The sequence below is a fragment of the Cetorhinus maximus genome, chromosome 13 (assembly GCF_964194155.1).
Source record: "Cetorhinus maximus chromosome 13, sCetMax3.hap1.1, whole genome shotgun sequence".
NCBI lineage: Eukaryota > Metazoa > Chordata > Chondrichthyes > Lamniformes > Cetorhinidae > Cetorhinus > Cetorhinus maximus.
The window spans coordinates 83,267,384-83,288,799 of record NC_135891.1 but is presented as its reverse complement, the minus strand read 5'-3'; the positions used below and the strand labels follow the sequence as shown (position 1 = coordinate 83,288,799).

Sequence of the window (21,416 nt, the reverse complement as noted above, 5' to 3'; positions counted from 1 at the left end):
CTAGCTGTTTGATCTGATTGACTGGTGGCAGTCTGTCATGGATGAAGAAGACTGATTTGAGGCCACATATTGTGGCTCTAAAGAGCAGGCCTGCAATAAGCCTGTTGCCTGGACAACAGTTGGTCATGTATTTACAATCGAATCCACCACAATTTGGAGCCGCCTTAAACTTTGAAGGAGTCTGGAATCAACACACATGCCTGTGCAGAATTGGAGGCAGGAGGAATGAGAAAATCCAATAGCCATCACCTGGCAAACATGGACTCCCACTGGCACCAGGCACATTATGGTGCTTTAGCACAACCCTGTTCCTTTCTAGCTTAGATGACCAAACTCCCCTAAGGCAAAATTAGAGCCAAAGCTTACTTGGCACTGTCCATTTGACCTGTATTAAATAGATGATTCACCTTTGTTGCATGGAGAGTATGTGGCCAAAGAGCAGTAAAACTCAAGAGTTTGAGTCCATGTGCAAAAAGTCCAACCTGCAATCTACCAGTGATAGTTTCAGGAGTGAGTTTTGAAGGTGATCACCTTAAATTTGTTGTATTCAGAGACAAATGTGTATCTCCATACTCATTTTTGAATAATTTAATGTCCCTTATGATGTCACATGACTGCTAGAGCATCAGGGAGGAATTTTGTGATGATGAGATATGATTGGAATTGGAGTCAAGTGCTGGGCTGATGGGATCAATGGGGTTACTGTTTACAACTCCGGTGTTAAGCGTGTGTGAAAGTTATACTTTAGAGTTAGCAAGAGTTCTGATGTTAGAAAATCAACGCCAAAGGACTCTATCAGGTGGTTATCATCATGCATTAGAACACACTTTGTGCAGTGGAAACACTGAACTGTCTGGTATGTTGAACTCTTCCTATGTTTGCCTGTCTTTGCTCTTGCGATCCTGCACTGCTTTTCTCTGTCTTCCAATTGATTAGATTACACCTTCTAAAATCCATGGCCCATTTCAAACCAATTAGTTGTCGCACTAGAAGGGATACGGTGGCCAGCCAACTTTGTGCTAATTAACCTGTAATAATGAGGGTTTCCGAGCAAACTTAGAGGCTAGCCTTGTCCAACATCGTCCGCATCTATCCTCCAGCTGATGGTATGGGCTTCCAATTCAGCATAATAATCCAGTGCCATTTGGAAATTACCAACCACGTCAATCTAAGTTAGGATTCAATGTATATCTGCAGTTCTATTTAGAGCAGCTCTAGTCTCCCTGTACTGTGTGGTTCAGCATTATGACAGATACTGCATTTGAGGCCACTTTGAATGGTTAGGAGGTTATCCCATCTTAAAGGAGCTTTCTTTAAGTGCCTGAAATGTTGGTACATATTTCAAATTTGCATTCTCCCTTTTAGTACCTGTTAACCAGCCCAGTAGAGTTTTATATGTATATTTAAAAGAGAGTTCCCCTTCTCAGTGGGTTGGTGTAATCTAATTGTAGTAATGAACTGGAAGATGCAAATTATTGTGGCTTTTCAACATTTTGGCACAGATTATGGCTCTTGCCAAAATGGCAGATAATCTGTGCCTTCTTGCTCATTGGTGCTTTGGTGTCTGATGCAGTGTAGCTTGCCTTGTGGAGGTTATTTGGTGATGAAGTTCTCCCTTCTCTTCTCCCCTCCCCCGCCACCACCCACCCCTCCCTGAATGTACTCACTGTCACATTCTTCTGTGAATCAGGGCTCGGATTTATCCAAACAGTGTTGCCACACTTTCAAAGAAATAGCCTAGAACACTTTATTCCCTTCCCCTCCCAATTTAAAGCAAAATGAATTACATTTTATTCTTTTGAAAGATGAACACTTGCAAAACACAACTGAAACTGAAGTCAGCTTCTTTTTTTCAGTGTCTTAAGTTCTCCGAGGTTCTGAACCAATGATGAAACCCTCCCCTTGAGCCTTGTCATAATTGTTTCTGTAACTTTGTTTTAAAAGGGACTGGATGTAAAAGTCAAAACAGCAAGTCTCAGGAAAAACAACGCATCATCACATATGATGTTACAATGATAATAAGTGCTGACTGATCACACTATGACCATAATGCTGTTTACAGTGAGAATGGACTTTGCATGTCTCGATAATGTAGCCTGTCTCCTGGACAGGGAAAATTACTTATACTCATGGAGTACCTTGTCACATCTCAAAAACATCATAAAGCACTTCACGTACGACAACTTACTCTAATGTGCAGTGATTGTTATACAGGTGAATGTGGCAGCCATTTTTTTTACATAGTAAGATCCCAGGAGCAGCCATTGGATGGCTCTAAATTTTCAAGTGTAGGTTGAGGGAGGAAGATTGAAGTGGATATGGGGAGCACTCCCTCCCTCCTTCAAAGTAGTGTAATGGGATCTTTTAACATCCATCCACTGAAAGACAGGAACTCCAAACATGCAGCACTTCCTCACTCCTGCATTGAAGTGTGAGCCTAGATTATTTACTCAAGTGCTGCTTGAAGCTGCAAAGGTGGGAGAGGCGTCACTATAATGGGTGGCCTTTAATTATGTGATCAGAAGTATCTGAAAGGAAACAGGGTTGAAGGTTATAGGGTAGGTACACACTGAAATAATCAAACCTTCATTGATCTGATGTTCCGTGCGGGCCTTGCGCTCCCTAATCAATGAAACGTTGTTGCCATGCAAAATAGGAAAGAAACCTTTCTCCTCGCTCCTTAGGAATCATTTATTTTACATTATCTCAGCCAGTACCTGAAGTGGAGCCAGATTACAAATGGATTTCTGTGGAACATTACTCTGCAGATTGAGGCATAGGATGAACCCTGGAAGAGTTGGAGTGCTGTGGTGAGCTCATGTGGCACGTGTGGCTAGACTGCTTGTCATGTCTGGCTGGAAATAAGCCCTGAAATGCCTGACCAAACCAAGACAAAAGCCTATTTTCTCCGACTCTTTTCTCCCCTCCCCCTTACTTACTTTGATCTGATTTAGGGATCCTTGAGCATCTGTCATTGTACTCAGCTCAGGATATATGATCTATATCCTGTACGCTTAAGTGAGGCTGAGGTTGTTTCACTACCTCCTTGGAATAATTAGCAATCGGCAATGAATGCTAGCTCTGCAAGAGACATCCACATCTCATGAATGAAGGAAATAAGATCCCAGATTTGCCCGAAATTGGGTCATTGAGAAGCAAAATAAAGGAGTGCTGCTAGTTGTTGTAGAGTAACTCTAGGCGGGTGTCGAGGTATATAGGCTGAATTTTAAGCCCAAAAGTGACTGACGTGGGACCAGCTGAGATGATGAATTTTCAACATCTCACAATCCCAATAGACCTCCAACCCTCCCACTCCCAAGTTAAACAGAAGCTGGATGGGGATGGTGGGCAGCCAACTGACTCCCAGGAGCTGGGTTGGCCACTTAGGTATTTGAATGAGCCTGCCAGCTTCAGATTTTATCTACTTTGCAAGTTTAATCCTGGCTGATCACATTTCCCACGCCTAGAGAAACCTAGCAGCTCAAGGGAGGTGAGGATAGTTTCCGGGAGAAGATAAGTACCTTTATAGCAGTGCTTGTGGGCCAGGAGGATTGACAAAGGGTGACTAAAAAAAATTAATAAAGAGGCAGAGAAATGGAGTACGAGAGAAAACTAGCAAGGTATATAAAAACAGACAGTAAATGCTTCTGCAAGTATATACAAAAGGAGTATATAAAAATCTGAAGTAAGCGTTGGTCCCTTAGAAGTTGAGACTGGGGAATTAATAATAAGAAACAAGGAAATGGCAGAGACTTTGAACAAGTATTTTGTATCTGCCTTCACAGTAGAAGACACAGAAAGCATCCCAGTGGAAAAGCAGGGGTCAAAAGGGAGGGAGGAACTTAAAACAATCGCGATCACTAGAGAAAAAGTACTAGGAAAACCAATTGGACTAAAGGCTGACAAATCCCCTGGACCAAGAAATGGCTACAGAGATACTGTAGTGGATGCATTGGTTATAATCTACCAAAATTTCCGAGATTCTGGAAAGGTCTCAGCCGATTGGGAAACTGCAAATGTAACATGACTGTTCAAGAAAGGAGGGAGACAGAAAGCGAGAAACTATCAGCCAGTTAGTCAAACATTTATCATTGGGAAAATGCTAGAATCCATTTAGAAAACAGGAGCAGGAGTAGGCCATTCAGCCCTTTAAGCCTGCTCCGCCATTCATTATGATCATGGCTGATCATCCAACTCAAAAGAAACATACATATAATTAAGGAGGACAGTAACAGAACATTTAGAAAATCATAATACAGGTCCAGTATCTGTTATCCGAAACCCTTGGGACTGATTGCATTTCAGATTTCAGATCATTTTGATTTTCGGGTACCACATGTAGGCCTAGGCCTACTTACATTTCAATGGCCGAAACCGAGGGTAGCTATAGTCTAAAGTAAATAAAGTGGGTAGAAAAGTAAGATGTACCACTGAGTAATAAATACAAGGTACCTGAAATAAGTTCACACCCATGACACCATCTGCGATTCTGCTTTTAGGAGAGCGTTCGCAAGGTAAACAGTGCAGACACACAACTAGACTTCTCATGGTAATGGTTGGGCGCAGTTAGCGGGGTTCATGGTGGCTCGGGTCAGAGACTTTCCATGCTAAAAGTTGATGAGGTTCAAAAAAAGTGCAGTTTATGGGTGTGTTCGGTTTTCAAATTTACAGATAAAGAATACTCGGCCTGTACAATCAGGCAAAGTCAACATAGTTTTGTAAAAGGGAAATTGTATTGAACAAATTTATTAGAGTTATTGGAGGATGTAACAAGAAGGGTGGATAAAGGGGAACCAGAAAGTGTAGTGTATTTAGATTTCCAAAAGGCCATGTAAAAGGTCACTGAACAAGATAAGAGCTCCTGGTGGTAATATATTGGCATGGATAGAAGATTGGCTAACTAACAGGAAACAGAGAGTTGGGATAAATGGGTCATTTTCAGGATGGCAAACTGTAACTAGTAAAGTGCCTCAAGGATCATGAGGCCTCAACTATCTAAGATCAAAACTAATGACTTGGATAAAGGGACCAACTGTATTGTATCCAAATTTGACTTGCTTGTATGCCAACATGTTGCAGTGGGTGTGTCCATCACTCAGTTGCCCATAGCAAGAAGTACATCCATCAACCTATCGGGTGCAGGACTAAGGACAAACAAGAGGTAGCCTTCGAAGCAGTTGTCCTGGCAGTTCAGACTACCACTCAGTTTTGTAGTGATCCATACAGGCCAGGAAAGCCTACGTTCTGGGCTGAGTGAGCCGATTAAGGTGTGCCAGCAGTAGGAATGCTACAATTGGCCTTGGTGGCCCAAGGTTAAAGATGGGAAAAGTTCAGCACAGAAAAGCTCTTGAGGCTCTGCACAACAGTACGCTTGTATGGATGTTGGCTGTGGCAAGGAGGAAGTTGGTATGATGCCATCAACAATTGAAAACGTTTACTTCATCTACACGCCATTCTCCATGTGCCATGATAAATGGGTCAGTGCCCAGAGGATTGATGGGGAGAAATTTGGTAAAATGGAAAAAGAGGCCATAAAGCAATTATTTTTGATGTGCCTCATTTATTTTGAAGAATAAACTCATTACTCTGATCCTATGCTTGCTTGCTTTCTGTGTGATGTCTACCACATCTTGGGGTGTCTGTCCAATTGCAGCTTGAACACCATGACTTCTACTCTCAGTTCCTGCTGCCATTGAGATTAGCATCTCTAGGGACAGAGCCATGATTTGCAACTATTACTTTGTCCTTAGTTCTTCAGGATATGACAGTTCAGCCAAAGATAGAATGACTCCTGTTGTCTCCATGATGAACACAAGGATGTATGTGACGATCTGTGGCCTGTGTGTCAGGGGAGTCAAATGTTAATTCCCCATTGAATAAGGTTCATAGGCAGCATCTCATCGATATTGCCTTTCAAGAACCTGAGACAGTCTGTTACCAACAGGCCTGAGCAATATGTTGTGAATTTAGATGTTGATTAGAGGAAGAACCTCTTTGCCTTCAGGATTTAACACATTTGCTTAAAGGCATTGAACAAAACTATTTGTTAAAAATCTGACCAAAAAAAGCATTCCTTCCTTGGGCTGTTTCAGCGGCCTTAGTATCCATGTATCCCTTGTTTGTATCATAACTGATCCTTTGTGGGATAATCTCACCCTGGCTCTATCCTCTCCTCTAACATGAATAATCCTTCAACTTCAGATCATACAAAGAACGTGAATGAATGGAACAGGATTTTCTCTGCACACGCCTGCACAGGCACAAAGACAGGAATCTACACACTCAAGCACATGCACACGTAAATAAGTACATGTAGAGCCACTGACCTGCACACACACATGTACACAGACACACCGACAAACATATGCAGACCTTCACATGCACTTACTGAAAACTAAACAGGTCCACTCCTGCACGCAGACACATCTCAACATGGACAAACACATCTTTCAAACACACGCACCTATAAGCATAGGTGTATACACAAGCGCACACAGTGACATGGATACACAAGTCCACAAACACACACCCATACAAATGCACAGAGGCACAAAATTAACTAAACTAAAATACTTGCATTAAAATTTGAACAAATATTAAAACAGTTAAACATCAAAACTGGTTCCAGATATTTCATGCTTTTTATTTCCTGTTAGACCAGGCTGGGGAAAAGGAAACTGATTTCAAATATTCTCTGGTACTGCCATTGCCTCATTAAAATGCACTACTCATTTGGAGAAATTTGTTTTTAAATTGCCCATGTTTGGCTGGTTTATGTTCTACAAATACACTACTTCTATTTCCCCTTTATCACCCTCTACAGAAGTGTTCCTTTTTAAGGTAGTTGAGTTTCTATTATGTTTTGCAAGTGTTTCTCTTTCAGATCCTCCCTTCCTTTCTTCCCTTACTGCCATTCTTGATGCTATTTTCAATCTTCGGGCTCGTTAGTTGTTTCCCTCAAGCCTTGATCCACATGTCCCTGTAGTCTCAATCACAAACCGATTGATGGTGCTTCTCTTTAATTTACTGCCAGTTCAATACCCTCTCTTCCCCACCTCAATCACCATGGTAACTCGATGTATGCATTTCACATTCGACCTCTGCGTCTCTTTGCAAACTGTATCTTGTACGTGTAAGTTCCTGGAGCCTCTCCCATCCGGTGCTTGCTGGTGGTAATAGTCCAATATGAAGGATGTGAGGACCATGTGGCTTTGCTGTGGTGCGTTCACTGTAAGACCGTCCACTTACCACACTGTCCACCGCTGATAAGCCAACCACTTTCTGACGTCCATGTTGTATCTGCAAGAGGATGATTGGGGCAGAGGTTTTGGGGGAGGGATGTGGGGGGCATGCAGAAATCTTGTCCTACTCAGTGCTACCTTATAATTCGTGAGCAAGCATGAGCCTGGGTGAGTCACAAGAACCTAGTCTTTATTTTAGTTATGTGGCACTGTACAAGCCATATTCAGAGAAATGAGGTTGACACTGCCCTTAATGAGGGAGCCATGGTAGGAACAAGGAGCAAGATAGTTTGGGAGAATCTGAATTTGACATCTTTGAACAGTTGAGGGCTTGGGCACCAACTCTGCCTATTCCAGTATAGTCCAGTGACTGGGGTATTGGGGGAACATGAATCCAAAATTCAGATTCAGAGATCTGCAGTTTGTTTCCAGCTGGATGCCAAAGTTTCTTATATCTTGGTATTTTGCTTTGACTTCTCATTATGAAATACAAAGAAAAGGTGTTAAAAGTTAGATTACTGGAACATTGTTTTCTGTTCGTTGTGAGAAATCCTCCTTTACTTAAAGTTATTTTTTTCTTTATCTTCCCATTTGGTCCGTCCTGCACCATATACATTCATGGTTGAGAGAGCGGGTCCATTTCCCATGGCCCTAGAGGTGACAGCCCAATATCTGTTCCTGCAAATCATTTGGAAGTGGCTTTCCTTGCAGAAATGTTACCTATGACATGCCCCAAAGCCACTTGTGACTTGTTTCCCCTTCACCTCTGGATGTTGGTAACCTGGACTGTGTTCGTGACCTGACTGATTATGGGATCTTGATCAAGTTGGCCAACAAATGAAGACAAAAGAATGTTTTTTTTTAATGGGTAAGAGTTACCCAGCTTGTTTCCTCCCTCCCCCGAACATATTAATCGTTCAGTTGTACTAAAGTGTACAATAATAACTGGACCGGGGTGGTAAATGTCTTCTCCTAAAGTGCATTGACTTTGGACAGCAGTCAAAATTCAGCCCCATTGAGTCCAGTACTGTATTGCTAGGGGTGATAGTTTGCCCAGTTACAATGATTTGTTAATAATTTTCAAGTCATGTAACCGGGGACTTGTAGCCATAATTAACAGTTGCATGAAGGGCATACAAGTCAAATGGTCATTCATCTATGGAAGCAAATGTGGACTGGTTTATTACTGAAGGGTGAGGGTTTTTAGAAAAATAATAGCGCCTTGGCAGGCCAGGCTGCTGCCTAATGCTTTTCCAATAACCCTAAGCCCCTTTCACCTGGGATTCTGGGCAGCCATCTTATATAGAAGACTATTATCGCTGCTAAACTATAAGTCTGACTTTGAAGACTGAAATGGGCCCCTTTATCAACCTTAGCATTCCACAGATCATTGTTGTGCTTGGAGTTAGCACAGGGAGATGAGAGGGAAAAAAATTGACAGAATTTTGGAGACTGTTGTAGATGGAACATGGACAACCAAAATATGCCACATTAGTGGCACTTTATGGGTGAATATTTAGGAACTGGTGATAAGTGGCATGCCATTATGATTTAAGTGTGCAAAAAAGAAAAACCTGAGAGCAATTTACGTGAAAGCGTGAGACCTCTCCAGGTTTATGAGTCTGTGCGTTTCTTAAAGTGGGCCTGTACTTGTGGATCGGGGATGTGAGTGTGGCACAGGCCTAATATTGGTGCGTGCAGTACCTGTGCCTGAACGGTTCGCCCCTGCCCCTCTCTTCCCCTTCCTTCTCTCTTTCTGTCTCTCTCTGGCTGTCACTACTAGCAAGTCCCTTTGTACCTCTCCCTTGCCTGTGTCTGCATGCGAATCCCCAGTGTCCCTTTTCCTCCCGCCCTTCCCTCCCCCATATGTTGTCCATGCCGCAACTCTGTCTCGTCCCATGTGCATCCATGTTCGACTGTGTAAGGTCTTGAGGCTGCATCCACTTCCAAGCAAAGGAGATGCACTACCTGTTGGTGTAGTCAACATTTCTTTTATATTTTTTATTTTTTATTTTATTATTATTTTTATTTGTTTTTTTTTCCTTTTTCTGCCAGGACTGCTGCGATGTGACAATGTGAGCCACCACATTCTGTCACATCGGCTGGAAGTAACGCAGCATTGAAGTGGGTCCCTCCCCAATCCGTCTGGGCATGCTAGCGATCCTCCAGTTATATATTCCTATGTGCATATATATATTTATATATCTCTCTACCTTCTGCATGGTGTCTGTGAACTGATAGATGCATCTATTTGATGGATCCTTGTAATATCTTGAAAAGGCTTCGTACAGTTGATATACCTGCACCACAAAAATTTCATTAGTGTTTCTCATCTTTATTGTTCTGGCCACCTCCAATACATCACAGATGACAGTCAATGGACGCATTTCAGTTGCAGTCTTTTCCCATGGCTGGCCAGCCAGCTACGCCCATTCAATGGATTTGGCGGCCAATATTTTCATTTTTCATCAACAGTTACACCGAACTGGGTTGGATAAGGCCACCATCTGGGTCACGGCTGCTTGTCGCTTTGTTATTAAAATCAAGCGGTCAACGGGCAACTGAACTTTTTATGGGCGGGGAGGATGGTGGGAGATAATGCAATGGATCAGCTTTTCATCAAAGGGAAAAGGGAAAGAAAGTTCTATTGACAATATTAGCAAAGAGCTTTTTTTACAAATTGGAACTGTGTGTATCCCCTTTTGGTGAGTTGAGATGAAATGAAATCCGGCGGCCAAAACCATTGACTTAATTCTCCCCAAACCTGCCATTCACTCTTGGCAGGCACACACGTTTAAAAAAAATCTTTATTGTCACGAAATGGTATTTGATCAATAAATGAAACATGTTCAGCAAGATTTTTTTTCACAAGGGCTTGCTACCAGATTGGATGAAAACCCTTTAAGGGTGTTTAAGGACGATTCCATTCAGCAGAGATGTAGCAAATAACTGGAACATGGATACCATATATCTGTACTGGCCAGTCTATCCCTCTGAGACAAAAGGAAATCTCCTATCTCCTGTGTAAGTTGAACCACCACAGAGAAATTGCACTCTTCCAATTACCTGCTCAGTTGTCAATGGTGATGCCAACGAACCAGTCCATTTTTGATGACATCATTTTGAGCAGGAAGGCGCTGGTTCCACATTGACAGATTATTGGAGCAACTGTGTTATCCCTGGAAGTTGAGCTTTCCTATTTAATTAGTTCTCAGTTAGGAGGATAGAGCATGACTGTTATGGGTAGATCCCCAGAATAATTATTTTAAAAATCAGCGGTGCAAAAAGATGTTATACTGGAATAGCACTCCAGTCTTGTTCGCCTGGCTGTCATCCAAGACTGCCCGACAGGAGGAGGCAGTTGTATTTGGAGCTGAAACGAGACTATTACATGAAGGAAAGACCATCAAAATTGGACCAAATTTATGCATCGTTAACTTAGTGAAAAGGCTAGATTACATACCCTTGAAGGATGGTTGCTATGAGAAGCAGCGATGTATGACGACAAAAAGAATAGGGCTGCTCTTCCCCCAGTGCTCTTATGTGAAAAAACGTAAGCGGAATTTTTTTTAACATTGCTGGTTTTTTTTGCAATTAAGACGATGTCTTCCTTTGTGGATATACGTGGTAAAAAATGAAGGCACGAACTCATTGCAAAATCTGCATGACCAATCCTTTTCGTTATTGTGGAGAATTTCCTGAGCAAATGATCTGAAGGTTGAGGAATCTAGATTAGATTACTCCTCCTATATCTCTCCTGTTGTAGAATGCTGTCATGGGGCACAAATCAGTATGGCCCCACATAAACAAAATGGCTGGTGATGTCACATGACTGGGAGCTCAGCATGTGCCTGTATTTCTGGAATTCACGATCTTACCCCTGAACCAACACACATTTAAGATGAGAAACTAACTAATAAATTTTTGTGCCTCTCAATGTGCTGTGATGGGTCTCAGACTGGTCACTGAACACTTGTGCTACGAATGTGCTTTCTGTGGACTCATTTTGTTACTGTGCTGGATCTTTCAAATGCTGCCAACTCTTATTTTCTTGCTTGTTGTTACCTTTCTGTGTCCTGCCCTCAGTTCGGCGCGTTCCACCTAGGTTCTCCATCAGCCCTCCACTCAGCCAAGAGATTGTGCCCGGCGGGAGTGTGAACATTACCTGCGTTGCCGTGGGCTCCCCCATGCCCTACGTGAAATGGATGCTGGGAACTGAAGATTTGACGCCAGAAGATGACATGCCTGTAGGCCGGAATGTTCTGGAGCTTAACAGTGTCCGGGAGTCGGCTAATTACACATGCATGGCGATGTCCAGCCTTGGGGTGATCGAAACAGTGTCGCAGATTATTGTTAAAGGTAATGAAAATAAATATAAAACTTTTCACAACCTCAGGACATGCCAAAACACTTCACGACCATTTAAATACTTTTTATATATAGTTGTTGTAATTCTTTTCATTCATTTATGGGATGTGGGTGTCTCTGGCTAGGCCAGCATTTATTGCCCATCCCTAGTTGCCCTTAAGAAGGTGGTGGTGACGCCGTCCATGTCGGAAGCACAGCAGCCGATTTGTGTGCAGCAGGTTGTCATAAAAAAGTAATCTGATAATCTCTTTTAGTGATGTTGGTTGAGGGATAAATATTGATTGGGATAACTCCCCATCTCTTTGAAATAGCACTGTGGGATCTTTTCCATCCAGCAGAGAGGGCAGACCGGGCCTCGGTTTAATGTCTTATCTGAAAGACAGCACCTCCAACTATGCAGTGCTCTACTGCATCAGAGTGTCAGTTTAGATTGTGCTTGGCTCTCTGGTTGGGGACTTGAACCCACATCCTCTGACTCAGAATTGGGAGCACCACCAACTGAGCCATAGCCTGGTATCCTGGTAACCTGCAAAAAAACCTTTGTTAAGCTCCTGGATTCAAAGGTCATGTAGATGATATAAGTTTTATATTATGTACAAATAAGGGTCAGAACATCTTTGTTTGAAACCCTTTTTAATGCATGTTTTAACCATCCATATCTAACTGTTGATATTTTCAGCACTCCCAAAGCCCCCCGGGACTCCGATAGTTGTGGAGACAACTGCCACCAGTGTGACTTTAACATGGGATTCCGGCAATCCTGATCACATCAACTACTACATCATTGAGTACAGGCCCAAGAACACAGACGTTCTCTACCAGACCATAGACGGCATCCAAACCCTACGTTATAGTATTGGCGGGTTGAGCCCCTACTCTGATTATGAGTTCAGAATTTCTGCTGTCAACTCCATTGGTCAGGGTCCGCCCAGTGAGACAGTGGAGACAAGGACTGGTGAGCAAGTGCCCTCGAGTTCTCCAAGGAACGTCCAGGCACGGATGTTGAGTGCAACCACCATGCTGATTCAATGGGAGGAGCCTGAAGAGCCAAATGGCCAAATCCGTGGTTACCGGGTCTACTATACAATGGAGCCACAGCAGCCTGTGAGCAACTGGCAGAAGCACAATCTGGATGACAGCCTCTTAACAACTGTTGCCAACTTGATACCACAGACAACATACAGTGTCAAGGTTTTGGCTTTCACTTCTGTTGGAGATGGGCCACTGTCATCTGAAATTCAGGTCAAAACCCAGCAGGGAGGTGAGTGTATTTGGTGATTAGTTGCACAATATCCCTGATGTTGTTTTGGCATCTTTCACTGTAAGACTGATGGCTCATGGAAGAGAAAACTCTAGGTCTGAGATATCGCTTGAAGAAAGTATCTAGTTCCCAGCACAATTTATATAATTCTCAAATTGACACCAAATTCAAAGTGAATGTTTTCTGCTTCCTGTTACCTGTCATTGGCTTTCTTCACCATCTGATAACTGAACAGGGAAGATTCATAGATTTTCATGAGATTGGGGCCCAAGTGGCAAAGATAGGGGTTTGGAAAGGAGTTAGCAGATACATGGAGCTACAGAGTGAATATTGATTGGGTCAGTCTGGAAATTAGCATCGTGCAATGATGATTCTTTAAGGAAGAAAACCTTGGTCACAGAACAGTCTATCTCCCTTGCCCCGTATAAACACAATTCTATTAATGAATATGTCAACACATTCTTTACTAATGTTACTGTGTGGTTTCTAACGGAAATAGTTCACAAAGCCATTTGTTTATCGCTCCTACTTGTTTCTTCTCCCTACCCCAAAAATGAGAAGCAATCTTGCACAGTAGGGTGGCTTCCATGTCAACAACACCAACTGACCCATTACATCCCTGGAAGACCTCATTGCAGATTCCCTCTGCAGAGTCTGAAGTCACACTTGTCCAAATCAAGTGAGAACAAAATCTGCTTCTTTTAATTCAATCTTGGGATATTTGTGTTGCTGGCAATACCGGCATTATTTGCCCATCCTTAGCCACCTTGAGAAAGTGCTGGTGCTCCTTCGAAAAGAAAATGTCTTGCTAGACTACATCAGAGGGCAGTCAGGAATTGATCACATTGGTGTGGGGCTGAAGTCACATATAGCCCAGCGTGGGTCAGTGTCTCTTGTTTTTTGAGTTGATTGTTTTCTGACCCAGCTCATTGATGATCTCATTATGCCTCAACACTGGAGGAGATGCTACTCAGAACCATTGGTCATTCCTTCAAGTTCCTAGTTGAGATACCCAGAGCTGAAAGGCATGGAAAGCACCCAATGGCAAGCTTTAACCAGGAGGTTGGAATGTTATCTCAGCTGTGATTTCCCTAGAGTACTTGTGGGATTTTTTTCAACAGGCTTGTCACTTCAGAAACAAGCTTTAGGTTATGCAGAGCTCACCCAATGGCTCCTTAAGTTTATCTAGTCAGAAGCTGCACAATATAGATCAAGAAGATTCCACCCCTGGTCTGTACTGTGTTAATTGGCCTCAGCTGAAGCACTTACTGGGAATGTACAACAGCGCTGGGTTAGGAAGTTTAAAATTAGTCAGCAACTACAGCCAAGATTTAATGCCTTCAGGAGGGCAGGGAGGAAAACTATCGAAACAAATACGTTAATTTATTAAAATATATTCAGATGTAAATTCCTTGGGATGTAAAATTGCAGCAGGAATTTGAAGAGTTGCAGTCTAGCTCCAGTGTATCTGGGGCTATAAGCAGTGCCGTTTTGGAGAGACCAGTTTCTCCCATGTCAGATACAGGTGGCTGACTCCTGGCTCCATGTTACTTCAAAATCTTAGAGTAAAGCAGAGTAAAGGAAAGATGCTTCATAAGAAACCAAACACAGTAAAGTTTGTGAGCTCTAGAAAGACCTTGGATCAATAAATGCTATTGCCTTCATGGTGACCAACAGGAGAGTGTCTGTGGAGATACTTTATCTTCATCAGATATAGCAATGAGATCATCTTAATGGCCCTGTCTGACCTTTCGTGTAATACCCAAGGCATGTTGTCAATGTTAAAAAAAAATACAATTTAGGGTGGTGACTGTAGAATTTGACTTTATTACATTGCATGCATGGTGGTATCTTGATATATGCCCTTTCCCCTTGAACTATTTAACATTAGATTAGATTTGGACTACTATGTCCGGTGTGGCATGTCATGTCAACTGGATCTGACCTGCGCTGTGGTGCATTAAGTCTGCTAGTCAGCTTAGGATGCTGCCTGTTATCTGACTGCCATTTCATGAGAAGCAATCAATACAGCAACAAACTGCTGTTACAAATCACTGCCTCATCACAAATGCAGCAATGGCAGGAATAATAGAAGTGCCTTGTATTAGAGAGAGAAAAAGAAAGATTGTTGAAAATTTCATCTACAATATTTTAAAAAGAAGGCTTTTTCTGGAGAGTAAGTTTTGTTGATTGCTGCTAATGTGGATGGCGGTATTTCAGATTGGCAGTTGGACCTCCATGTTGGTGGATCTGTGGGAAAATGCAGTACTCACAATGGCAATCAGAACCTTCAAACCAGGAAGGAAGTAGATGATTAGAGGTTTGAAAATGGTAGGGTATGCAAGAGTTGACCTAAAAATCCAGGGCTGGAGAAGGAGAGAAATCAGCAATTGTTCCCTCTCCTAATTGCTATCATTGACTTCCACTGGAAAGTATGCTCTTCGGCTGAGACAGGACACTGTGATACCATCCATGATGTGAGCAGGGGGTTTGCTGATGAGCAGGGGGTTGCAGTGGGTGGCTTTAAGACAAACAAAAGTTGCAATTTGTCTTGAGTCGCAACATTATCATCTCTCTGCTGGCCGACTCACAGACGTGAAGCCCTGCGCACATCACTCAACTGAGACTCCCAGGCTCAGTCTCCCACAGGCTATCCTAAAAACAGAGGACAAAAGCCATTCCTAAGGGATGTAGCACAAAACAGTCAAAATAAGGGACAATTCCTTAAAATACAGGACACATAATCACCCTGGATAAAATAGGCTGCAGGTTCTCTTGCATGGTGAGGGCTGGAGAGCTGCTACCATGACTCACTACCTTCAGGAGAGCAAGTTAAGGAATAGGAAGGTGTGTTTAAATCTGGGATTGAATCAGTGATCAATGTGGTATGAGGTGAAATGAAAGACTGAGACAATCACAGAAGCAATTTAATCACCTCAATATGCATGCATCTCAGCGTCCATTATCAAACTGAATTGCTGTCCATTTCATCTCATTAGTTTGGTTGCACATGATTTAATGTTTAATATCTGTATATAAAAAGGTGACCTGGAAGCCCAGAACATCGAATCATTCCATTAATTCCTACACCAATGCATTCCATGAGGATAGCATTGCATTTTTATAACTTTCTCTTTAAAAATTGGATGTATCAGTTGATGCCTATTGTACCCACAGGTCTCATTCATGGTGAGTATTTTCTCTATAAAATGTCTGCTTCTAGGCAGTGTCTGACCAACCCTTATAAACAAAAGATCAGAGACAAGCGCCAGTATATAAATACTGCTTTCTAACATTCTTCTGACAGTCCAGATGAATCAATTTCTCTTTCAAGCTTCAAGAGGATGCCTGTGAAGTGGGGACTTTATTGGGATTTTATGGTTTGCAAATGAAAGCCCATGATCAAATACCAAAGTAAATATGTTGCTTGTATGCAACTGACATAGAGCCAGAAGGTATAGAATAGCCTCCCTCTTGTTGGTTGAATTCAATATTTTGGTCTCTTCTTTCAGTTCCTGGACAACCACTTAACTTCAAAGCCACCCCTAAATCTGAGACTAGTATTGAGTTGTTGTGGACTGCACCCAGGGAGGACAAGGTCATCAGCTATGAGCTGTACTATCGTGATGAAGAGCTGGGAAAAGAGGTGAGAGAATTATCCAATTCAGTGGCAGGATGAAACATTCATTTGGTCTAATACATGCTTTCAGCCATCTGTAGTTAGATTGCATTCAATAAGGTGTCACATGACAGGTTGTTGCACAAGATGAGGTCGGGGCTAATATGTTATTATGGGTTGGTTAAAGGACTGAAAACAGAGTAGGAATAAATGGGTCATTTTCAGGTTGGAAAGCTGTTACTACTAGGGTGCCACAAACCTCAGTGATGGGGCCTCAGCTATCTACAAGAAATGTTAATGACTTATGAAGGTACTGAGTGTAATGTAAATGATTTGAGGGGTATGGACAGGGTAAGTGGTGAGAACCTGCTCCCACTCAAGAGAATATTAAGAACTAGAGGGTACAGATTCAAAATAATTGGCAAAAGGAGTAAATGTGATGCAAGGAAAAATATTTTCACCCAGAGGATGGTTGGAGCCTGGAACAAATGACGACCTTCTGCACTGCAAAGATATTGTGATGCTGTGAAGTTTGATAAATGATACAAAGCTAGGTGGGAAAGTAAGCTGAGAGGAGGATATAAAGGGCTGAATTTTTGTTCCCAGGTCCCAATCGCGCCTTTGAGAAGGAATTTTGGTTGGGAACCTAGAAATGTCGGCTCGAGACCCAGGGGACAATTTTCAAGGAGGCAGCCAATTAAGCGGGCCAATAGGTGGCTCTCCAGCACTGAAATATAGGCAGCCTCATTGTCAGAGGTTGGAGCTGCCAATGCAGGTCGGGGAATGAAGATAGAGGTGGCCTCTGAAGAAATTTTCAAAGACTAAAAATAAGAAGTGGCCGCAGCTGCCAGACCTTCATCTTGGAGGTTGAAACATGCCACAGGAAGATCTGTGGCTGCAACTGTGACCCTCTAGCAATTGCAGGTGGGGGAGGGGGGCTTAAATTCATTGAGGCATCGATGGCCCTCTTGGGCCGCTTGACCAGGAAGTCACCGCAATTCATCAACCAGGCTTCGGCATCAGCAGGGGGCCCACTTGCCATCTGCAAAATTCCAGATGGCATGTGTCAAGTGCCCTCAGTGGACAATTTAATTGGCTTCCTGCTGGTGGCAGGCAGATAGCTGTGACTGCCCTCCGCCTCCCCCCCGCCACCCCCCCCCCCCCCCCCTCCCCCACCCCGCTCCCCCCCAACCCTGATCCAGCCTGAGCCTCAATAAAAGTTGCCAGTTGGTGGGGCCATGGCAGCAGACCCACATGCCAACCGGTAGTGGGAAAGTACAAGCTCGCCCACCTCGGGTCCCATCCCTGCTTCTCATTGAAAATTCAGCCCAAAGGTCTGCAAAGAGGTGTCGATAGGTTAAGTGATTGGGCAAGAAGGTAGCACATGGAGGATAATGTGGGGAAACATGAGACTATTCACTTTGGTAGGAAGAATAGAACAGCAGAATATCTTTTCAATGGTGAGAGATTATTAAATGTTGGTATTCATAGAGATTTGGGTGTCCTCCACGATACACAGTAAATTAACATGCAGCTGCAACAAGCAATTAGGAAATGATGCAAGGAGGTGAAGTACACGAGTAAGGAAGTCTTGCTACAATTGTACAGAGCTTTGGTAAGACCGTACCTGAAGTACTGAGTGCAGCTTTGATCTTTGTACCTAAGGAAGGATATACTTGTCTTCAAGGGGGGTGCAACAAAGCTTCACTAGATTGATTCCTGGGATGAGGAGGTTGTCCTATAAGGAGAAATTGAGTAGAATGGGCCTATTCTTTTGGGAGTTTAGCAGAATGGGAGGTGGTTTTACTGAAAACCACCAGACGGCTTGACAAGGTAGATGATGAGTTGATGTTTCCCCTGGCCGGAGAGCCGAGAACTAGGAGTCACAGTCTCAAGATGTCAGCCATTTTGGGTTGAAATGAGGAGAAATTTCTTCACTTGGAGAGTTTTGAATCTTTGGAATTCTCTACCCCAGAGATGCTCAGTCATTGAGTATATTCAAGACTGCAGTTGTTAGACTTCTGGACCCCAAGGGAATCAAGGAATACAAGGATCATACAGGAAAGTAAAGCTAAGGTCAAACGTCAGCAATGATCTTATTAAATGGTGGAGCAGGCCCAAGGGGCCATATGGTCTCCTATTCTTTGTTATTTTTGGATCATTGTAATTATGGCCCCTAGTTGTGGCCTTCACATAAGTGGAAACATCTTCTCTACGTCGCCTCCACCAAACCACTTGGTAATGTTAAAGACTTCTATCTTGCAAATCATTTGCAACGTGCTGAAAAACTCCCCAGCAACAGGAAACACCTAATTGGCACAAGATTCAAAATGTCCGTGTCCTGTGCTTGTCCTGACATCTGACTGTGATGGTCAAAAAAGGACAGGCATTTCATCCTGCATTCTGAGTTGGAACCTGAAATTTGCAACTGCTTTCAAATCTGTAAACTTCACTCACAGAGTTGAACTCTGTTGACATGTCTCTTGTGCTCACTTAAGAGTCTCAAAAGAACTCAGTTCCACTTTAGCAGCAGACTTTAACCATAGAATATTTTTGTCCTTACAAAATTTCTGATTTATCATAAGCATTTCCACAGGAAATCTGCTAATAATGTTATGCCAACATGCATTTTGTCCATTACAGGAGTTTTTTTTACTTGAAAACAGAGTGAAAACCACTTATTTGTAGTGTACAGAGAAACTACAGAAAACCTTCTATATCAACAAAGAATATCTTGCTGACACAAGACTGAGAATGTCTGTGACCGGTAATTGATCTGTACAATCAAACTTTAGAAAGCCAATTTGATGTGCTTTTGACCCAGCCTTAAAGGGATATACAGCTACACTTTAGCAGCCAAATAATACATTGTATGTCACTTAGTATAATGCTACTGTGAACAATACCACAGGATATCCGCCAATATCTGGATATGAGATGTTGTGTAAACTGGTCTCAATATAACATCAAGTGCATATGGATGTTTTTTCCACAGGAAGTGATAACCTTTCAGCCTAGCATGTCATACAGTGTGACCGGGCTACGTCCGAACACTCTGTACTATTTCCGATTGGCCGCACGCTCCGAGCATGGCCTTGGCGTCTTCACCTCCCAGATCTCTGCACGGACCCTTCAGGCCAGTAGGTTTCATTCCACGTTCATCTTTCAAATACTATCAGAGTAAAGGATGTTGGGATTCTGTCTCAACTACAAACCAAACAGCCCTTTGAAAAATTGACTTACTCACATGGCAATTTAAAATGTCCATCCCCCATACAAACTAAGAAAATCTGGGTGAACCATTGTCTTTGGTCCCATCTGTCTGGGTTAGATTCAATGTCTCCCCATCCTGATGGCTTAAAATTGAGAATACTTCAGCAAAATGGGTTTAGACACTCAAACCGATTCACAGTAGGAGCTGGTCCATATAGCACAACTGCCCATACCATGGCACTGTTCTGATAATTTCACCCAAATAGCCTGCAGGATTTGGAACTGGAGTGTTATTGTCGATCTGTTAGCATGGTGCGGGGGAATCTTTACTCTGAATTCAATCAAAGTTGAATGTTGCCAACTGACATCCCCTAACCTCATAGGTAGAAAAACCTCTTGTCCCCCAACCCCGCCTTTTACTTTATTCCAGCCATTTTTTTTTCTGAATATAATTTAATCATTTGAGGCAAAATGGAAACCTAGGGTGGGGAAACCTGGTGGTTTCTGGAAATTGTATGACCTGCAGAACCTGGATACGTCACCTCTGGAGTCCCATTCTATCTTCCATTGTCAGTAATGGCCATGAACTGCAGCTTCCAGTTGTTTATCTTGTATATTTCTGAGCAGTGTTGACCCACCGAAGACACAGACGTGTTGGCTGTGTAAACAAGGTGGCTATGGCCAGTGACTTGAACAAGGTAACTCTGTGTGTTTTCCTGAACACCCTTTATTGCAATGCACTGTGTGCCATTCAGATTGCTCTGGCAATGAATGGTGAAATAAATACTGTTGCATTCTTAATACTTCATGTAGTCAACAGTGCCACACCCCTTTCTTTTAGCTGCATCTCCGTTTAACCCATTCATATTTCTATGGCAGAAAATTCAAATTACATTTTAAGAGTAAATTTGATTTCTGAAAACACCCCCTGAAAGATTGTTCTCATTTTCTAGGGTGTGCAGTCCCAGCAGCCTCTGCTCTGTGTCAGTTTATGGAAACCCATTTTTGGTATGTGTTGGTCAGTGTTAGTAGCTGAGCAGCTTACAACACATACTGGGTTCTGGGTTAAGCAAAATGATCGTTTATTAAGAACATCAGTTAGGGGCCGTATCTTCTTACGGGTTTCTTAGGGGACTTGACTACACATTACGTAAGACATTGAAGTTGAATTTATGTAGTGCAAGGGGATGGGATTTGAATGGGATCTGATTCTAACTGGTGAAGGAGAATACATTAGTTTCAGTCGGGTTGTTGGGTGTGGGGTGTTTTAGGCTGTGGTTGTCTTTAGTTGGGTTGAAGAGAGTTGCAGAAATGGCCCTTCAATGGATGGGGGTAGGAATGAGTCAGAAACAGACAGTTTAAGATTGGGTTTGTGGGAGGAAGGTACAAGGGCAGCTCAGAGTTGGGCTGGGAAGATCAAAATATGAGAGGTGGCTCGGTTGGGTTAGGGAAATGTGAAGGGACTCCTTGGTTGGGAGGAAAGGAAGATGTGAAAGGTTAGTTATGGTAGGGAGGGAAGTGAATGAAACTTGTTATTGGGTTCTGGGGGAAGAAACAAGCACCTCTATTTGTTGGAGATCGGGAGATATAAGAGAAACACAAGGCTGGGTTGAGCCAGGAGGATTCCCTGTTTGGATTCAGGAGGCAGATGTGACAGGTGCCCCAGTTAAGTAGGGTTAGGTTATGTTGGAGTGAGTGAGATATGAGATGAACC

At 42.8% G+C, this 21,416-nt stretch overlaps 1 protein-coding gene across 1 annotated transcript in view; it reads left to right on the top strand.

Moving 5' to 3' along the window:
* LOC144688768 (receptor-type tyrosine-protein phosphatase delta-like) overlaps window positions 1-21,416 on the top strand; it is a 455,185-nt gene that overhangs the window by 277,220 nt on the left and 156,549 nt on the right. Inside the window, exons 8-11 of the mRNA XM_078555681.1 lie at window positions 11,328-11,600; window positions 12,289-12,870; window positions 16,383-16,516; window positions 19,485-19,629. Coding sequence (XP_078411807.1) covers window positions 11,328-11,600; window positions 12,289-12,870; window positions 16,383-16,516; window positions 19,485-19,629 — 1,134 coding nt within the window. The remainder of the gene's footprint in view (window positions 1-11,327; window positions 11,601-12,288; window positions 12,871-16,382; window positions 16,517-19,484; window positions 19,630-21,416) is intronic.